General features: G+C 41.6%; 1 protein-coding gene across 6 annotated transcripts in view; it reads left to right on the plus strand.

Moving 5' to 3' along the window:
• The window catches only part of Uvssa (UV stimulated scaffold protein A), a 42377-nt gene extending 35809 nt beyond the window's left edge, over positions 1-6568 (plus strand). For 4 of the 6 annotated variants that reach the window (NR_153107.1, NR_153108.1, NM_001081101.2 and 1 more), the window contains one exon: positions 467-5423. Coding sequence is in view for 4 of the 6 variants with exons in the window: in NM_001081101.2 (NP_001074570.1) it covers positions 467-560 (94 nt within the window). In the remaining 2 variants the exon portion in view is untranslated. Of the gene's footprint in view, positions 1-466 lie in introns of all 6 variants that reach the window. The other 2 variants (XM_006504109.2, XM_006504108.4) reach the window with 1 other exon arrangement.
• The last annotated feature ends 659 nt before the right edge of the window (positions 6569-7227 follow it).

The following is a 7227-nucleotide window of genomic DNA, read 5'->3' on the forward strand; positions in this document are numbered from 1 at the left end:
CTGGGCTAGTGCCATGCTGTCTATTGGAGTAACCTCAGAGAAGACAGGCACGGTGTCAGGAACTCCTGGAGCCAGATACTTTATCATAGTACTAGTCGGTAAGCTCCTTGGTCAGCCTTGGGGTGGGGTGGAGGCTGGTCCACATAGGCCTCCTGCTTTTTCCTACAGCCCTTTCTGGGGCCCTTACCTCTGGACCTGCAACCCATGTTCAGTTGTGCCTTCATCCTAGAGTGCAGCCTGGGATTAGCAAGCATGGGGTCTTGCAACTGCCTTCAGTTGCAAGGAGACATAGCCAAGACCTGTGGTGGGTAACAGACCGGGTTCCCCTGCTCTGTCTGAGCACTACCTTACAGAAGTTCCACTGGAAACCTTTATGAGGTCCAGAAGCAGCAAGCCAAACTAGGACTCCAGAGTCCTGTCAAGTCTGTCAAGTCCTGTCACTTCTTACTGTGCTCTCTCTCCATAGGGCAGCCGTGCAGAGAGTAGTTGCTGCCATGAACCAGATGGACCAGAAGAAACACGAGAAGTTTGCAAACCAATTTAATTATGCGCTGAAGTAAAAGGGTGTGGGTGTGCTGAATATGCTGTGGTCCCCTTTGGCCGTCAGCTCTTCTCCGTTCGTTAGCTTACTAGGATAGGAAGGAGAATAGACTTAAGTCTGAGTAGAATCAGAGCTTGTTTTTTCTGTATGTAACAATGTAGTGATGCATTAAAATACTCTCCAGGAGGCCAGGGGATATGGTTTAGTGGTGAGGCCAGGGTTTGATTCCCAACCATTTTAACCACACATGTGGTACCTCACCTGTAATCCCAGCACTTGGACATAAACAGGACCTGAATCCTAGGCCAGTATGGATAACAGAGCAAGACTGCTTGAGAAACAAGAACAAAAAGCCAGATGAGGTGACGCACACCTGTAATTTTTACACTTAACAGGCAGGGCAGGAAGATCAATACAAGTTCAAAGCTAACCTAGTTGCCAGGCATGGTAGGCACATCTTTAATCCCAGCACTCAGAAGGCAAGGCAGGTGGATCTCTGAGTTTGAGGCCAGGCTGTTCTACAGAGTGAGTTCCAGGACAGCCAGGGCTACACAGAGAAACCCTGTCTTTAAAACAAACAAACAGCTAAGCTAGTCTAAGTTGTAAATTCTAAGCCAGCCAAACTTACATAAGCAGAGTATGTCTCTGAGGGAAAAAAATATCCCTTCAGGATGACGTACCTGCATTGGAGTTGGATAGGGGCAGGCACTCCATCTGGCCAGCCCTTGGGCAGTAAGTGTGTCCCTAGTGGTGCTATGTACTTTATGATGCCTTCAGCAATCCACCCTTTCATGCATATGCTGTTTAATACACATGTCCAGCTCCTGGCACCACTCTGGACCAGGTGTGTTGAGCCCTAACTCACATACCATGTAGTCACCCAGGTTATGCACAGTGTATAACAAGTGACTCCACTGGCTTCCAGAACTTTAGTGTTCAGACAAACTGCCTGACCACCTCGAAGCCCGCTTTCTCTTTCCATGCCTATGCATTTAGAGTAATTGGGTCTGCGGCTTTTGTTTTTGTTTTGAGATGTGGTCTCTTTATGTAGCTCTGGCAGTCTTAGAGCCCACAGTGTAGACCAGGCTGGTCTCCAACTCAGAGATCCTCCTGCCTCTGCCTCTTCAGTATTGAGATTAAGGGCGTGTACGATGGCTCCTGGCTGAGTATGCCCTTCTGTTCCAGCTTCTTTGCCTTTGAAGTTTCTTCCATGTTGTGATAGCAGTCCTTCAGTCCTGCTTCTTACACACACGGACCTCAGCAGAGGACAAGGGAGGTGGCTCAGCAGGTAAAGCACTTGCATGTAATTATGAGGACTGAGTCCATATAAAAGTCAAGTGGTTATGGTAATCTGCTTGTAATCCTGCCCTTGGTGAGAGGAGACAGGATCTCTGGGGCAAACTCAGTAAGGAGACTAGCCAAAATCAGTGCATTCTGGATTCAGCAAGAGACTCCGCCTCTGTAAATAGAGTGGAGAACAGTGAAGGGAAACACTCAACTACAACCTTTGGCCTATAATATGAAAATTCACATATGCCCATAGACATCTGCCCACACATAGGTAAACACACACACACACAAAATCACAGTGAATGGAGTCATATTTTGTCATTGCCACACCCACCCTCTCATTTGAGACATGGTCTCTCTTTGGAACCCTGACTGTCCGGTAACTCATTTTGTAGATCACGCTGGCCTCCAATTCAGAGATCCTCCTGCTTCTGCCTCCCAAGCCCCGGGACTAAAGGCGCCACCATGGCCTGTCTCCATGGATTTGTTATTGATGTTTGGTCTGTTCCTACCTTAGGGCTACCGTGAATATCTGTGCTTTTTTGTGTGTGGACAACTGTTTCTGTACATCACCGATGCGTATAGTAACCTCCTTGTGAGGGGCTAAGCTGTTGGATGGTGGCTGCACCATTTACACTCACTCTGCTCTGCTTCCTGAGGGCTTCATGCCATCACTGGTGTCTTTGTTTCTTTTGCTTTTCTGAGAATTCTATACAAGAGGACTGTGCTCACATCATTTCCACCTCTCCTGCCTTCTCCAGGTTCTCCCATGCCCTTTTTTCAAATTCATGATCTCTTCTTTGTCATCACATATGAAGACAGTTGCTGTTATCTTTAGCAGTCATTCTCACCGTCATGTTCTGGGAGGCAGCTAAGGGCAACAACATTCACCTATGTCATTTTGATAGTCTCTTAACTCCCTGGCCACAACTTAGGAGATTTCCTGTTCGTATACATGGACTTTTGTTAAATAGTGTCTACTTAAGGATTTTTTTAAAATCACATGATTATCTCAATAGATGCAGAAAACACCTTTGACAAAATCCAATATAATAAAATAATAAAAGTCCTAGAGAGACTAGGAACAGGGAACATGTAAAGGAAACCCATCAAAACAACAGCTGATTCCCAGTGGAAGTTGTAAAAGGCAGAAGAGTCTGGACCAGGGTACTTCAAGGTCTAAAAGACCATGGATACCAACTTACAGTACTGTACCCAGCATAACTTCCTGCCATAGTTGAAGGAAAGAGGAAAATGCTCTGTGGTATAAACACGCCAAAAGAATTCATGCCCACCAAACTGGTCCTAGAGAGGATACCAAAAGCAATTCTTTAGACTGAAGAGAGGAAAAAGGACAAGGAAGACAAGTGAAGCTGTAATTGCTGAAGCACAAAAGAGGATGAATGCAAAGAGCAAACCAGGAGCCAGCACACACCTTAAACCAGAACCAGGAGCCAGCACACACCTTAAACCAGAACCAGGAGCCAGCACACACCTTTAACCAGAACAAGGTTTTAATAATATCCTTAGCTCCCCAGTCAAGAAACACTGGTTTGTTGAATGGATTGAGAACAAAGATTTAAAGATCGGGGCCACCTTAAAGCACAAGGATAGAAAAAAGTATCCCAAGCAAGTGCAAAGAGGAAGGAAGCAGGTGTCACTCACTACCTTTTTTTTTTTTTTTTTTTTTTTTGAGACTGTGTCTTCCTACTCAGTCCTAGCCTGCTATATAAACCAGGTGGGCCTTGAACTCACAAAGATCTGCCTGCTTCTTCCTTCCAAATGGTGGAATTAAGGACAAGGAGTCTTTGTTTTAATCAAGAGAACAATTGACCATGAATACATTACAGTTCTGTATGCACCAAGCTCTAGAACACCCAATTTCATAAGAAACATGCCACTGAACTTAAAGACACAGATTACTCCAGTTCCGTATTAGTGGGTGATTTCTGTACCCCACTTTATCCAGAATACAGGCCATCTGAACAGCAACAACAAAAAAGAATAGAGATATCAGATTTAAGTGATGTCATACAGCAAATGGAGCTAACAAATATGTACAAAATGTTTGACCCAAACACTAAAGAATATACATTCTACACAGCAGGCCAAATACCCAAAATAGATCATATTGGCCAGGAGGTGGTAGTCCATACCTTTAATTCAAGCACTCAGGAGACAGGGGCAAGCAAATCTTGAGTTTGAGATCAGAGTGGTCTACAGAATGGGTTCTAAGATAGCCAAGGATACCCAGAAAAACCCTGTCTCAAAAAATGAAAATAATAAACTAGATCACATAATTTGACACAAAACATATCTTAAGTTCAGAAAATTGAAAAATTTTAATATATTTTATCAAGCCACAATGCAATAAAGCTTCAAATCAATAGCAAACAAATTCCTGGTAATTATATAAATTCATGAAGATTGAACAACACATTACTAAATAGTGAATGGGTCAAAAAAGAATCAAGAAAAAATGTTTTAATCCTGAAGTCAAATACAACTAAAAACAACAAAACCTCTGGATACATAGAATGGCAACCTATGAGGCACTAACTACCTTATTAAAAATCAGAAAAAGCACAAATAAATGACTTAATGATGTAATTCAATGATTTGTAAAAACAGGAACAAGTCTAAATTGAGTAGAGTGGAATACCTAGTAAAAACAACATAAATTAATGAAATTGGAAGAAAAAAAATATCAATGAATCTAAGAGCTGGTTCTTTGACAAGCCATTGGCAGATTCTAGCTATCCAGCTAACCAAAATCAAAATAAACAAAAATAAAGACGTGATTCAAAGGAATAGAATTCAAGTTGAACTGGAACCATCATGGCACCAATGAAATCCAGTCCTGTAGAGGAGTACTTTAAAAACCTAGTCTCCATTAAGTTAGAAACTAGAAGAAGTGCACAAGGCACGCATGTGGTGCACACACATGCAAGCAAAACATTCATGAATTTTAATTTAAAAAAGGAATGGATGGATTTCTAGAGTAATCCAAACTACCAAAGTTTAAGAAAGTGACAACCTAAACAGACCTATAACATTATACCACCAGTGCCTCCTAAGCAGACCTGTCACAAGGAAGGAGATTGGAACAGTAAAAAAAAAAAAAAAAAAACCCAGGCCCAGATAGATTCACAGGAAAATTCCACCAGATTTTCACAGACCTACAGCCAATACTAAAAAATAAACAAAAAACCAGAAGGAACATTTTTAATGCCAAAAACCATGTAGGCAACAACAACAATATCTCTGATATAGGCAAATATCTCTGATGGACATAGATGCAAAAATCTAATAAAACACTGCAAGCCGAGTATAGCCATATTAGTTCACCCAAGAAAGGACTGGATGTAGGTGACGAACACTTGAGTCATGAAAGAAGACAGTTAACTCTTCTTTCTAGTTTTACCTCTTTTGTGTGTGTGGTTAAGTGCATAAAACAATATTTGATGGTGAAAGTGGAATCCAGTGTGAAGCTCCACAGCTTTCATTGAGATGGATAAACTTTGGGTCTGGTTAATTTCACTGTATGATGTTTTTTATAAGTTTTTTTGTAATAAAACTTTTCCTTTTGTTATTGCTGCTGTTGTTATTTTGAGACAGGTTTTCTCTGTGTAGCCCTGGCTGTCCTTGAACTCACTGTAGACCAGGCTGGCCCCAAACTCAGCGATCTGCTTTCCTGACTCCTAAGTGCTCAGAATCAAGGCCTGCACCACCACCCAAATGGCTTTGTAATGAAATATTAATAATAAAAAGATTTATTATGATTATAATAAAAGATATATATGACAAGCCCACAACTAAGATCATCCTAGATGAAAAGTATGAAGAAATCCCACATTTCGAGCTGTATTACAAAGATAGAGCAATGAAAATAGTCTTGTACTGGCACAAAAGCAGATGTGCGTCCATGGAACAAAACAGACTCAAACATGAGTGCACATGACTACAGCCAGCTAATATCAAACAGAGGTCCCAAAAATACACACTAGAGAAAGGACAGCATCTTCAGCAGACAAGGACTGGAAAACTGGACGCCCACATGAACAAGAATGAAATTAGACCCATGTCCATCCCCATGCACAAAAATGAGCTCCAAATGGATCAAGACCTCAGTACGAAACCTGAAACTTTGAGATGGCTGAAGAAAGCATAGTCCACATCCTCCAGGTTAGAGCTGTAGGGAACTCTCTGGATAGGGCTCCCTTTGCTCAGGAATTAAGACCAACAATTTATGAATAGGATCTTATAAAACCACAAAGCTTCTGTACTGCAAAGGAAACCAAAAATAAGCTCACAGGGTGAGATAAGACCTTATCTGGTAGACAATTAATATCCAGGATATACAGAAAAACCAAAATAACCTACTTTAAAGAGTTATGTAGATCTAGACTTTCTCAGAAAAAAAAATGGTTTTAAAAAGTATTCAGTATCTTTAGCAATGAGGGAAGTTCACACCCAGAGCACTGGACTCAGCTCCCAAGTCGTGAAGGCTAGGGCCGTCGTTTCCTCCTTTTATCCTATTTTTGTTTGGTTTCCCAGACAAGGGCTCACTGTGCAGCTGTAGTTCTGACTGATCTAGAACTTGCTGGGTAGTCTAGGGTGGCCTCGAGCCCAGCATAGACCCACCTGTCTGTATCGCTGGCAGTGTATGAAATGTGTACGTCACCGTCCTTGGCTCCTTAGGAAAAAGTGTGTATGGGTGTGGGTTTTTTAAAAAAAGAATTTCAAAAAAATTATGTGTATGGGTGTTTTGCCTGCACATATGTGTCTAAACCATGTTTCTATCCTGGTACCTACAGAGGCCAGAAGAGAGGAGTCAAATGGCCTGGAACTGGAGTTACAGTTGGTAGCTGCTTTGTATGTGCTGGGAATTGAACCTGAGACCTCGGGAACTATCTTTCTAGACTCTCATCTTGTTACTTTTTTTCTTTCTTTTTTTTTTAATATTAACAATCTTAGTGGAAAGTATTACTTTATGGTTTTGATTTTCATTTTTCTAGTGACTAATGGTAGTGTTTGTGTTTATTAGCCACTTATATGTGTTCAAATAACTTCTCATTTTCAATTAGTTGTCTTGTAAGAGGTTTTATATATGTTCTAAACACTGCATCCTTAAATGAATTGGAGATGTTTTCTCGTCTTTTCACCTTGATAGTGCCCTTCAAAGTTGTTAATCTTTTAAAATTACAGTGTTTGTGTGTGTGTGTGTGTGTGCGCGCGCACGCGCGTGCGCGTGTGCCTGTGCGTGCTCATTTAAGGAAGTCAGAAGATGGCCTTCAAGAATCTATTTGCTCTTTCCACCGTACAGGTCCTAGGATTGAACTCAAATGGGAAGGCTTAACAGCAAGTGCCTTTGCTCACTGAGCCATCTCACTGGC

The sequence above is a fragment of the Mus musculus genome, chromosome 5, assembly GCF_000001635.26.
Source record: "Mus musculus strain C57BL/6J chromosome 5, GRCm38.p6 C57BL/6J".
NCBI classification, from domain to species: domain Eukaryota; kingdom Metazoa; phylum Chordata; class Mammalia; order Rodentia; family Muridae; genus Mus; species Mus musculus.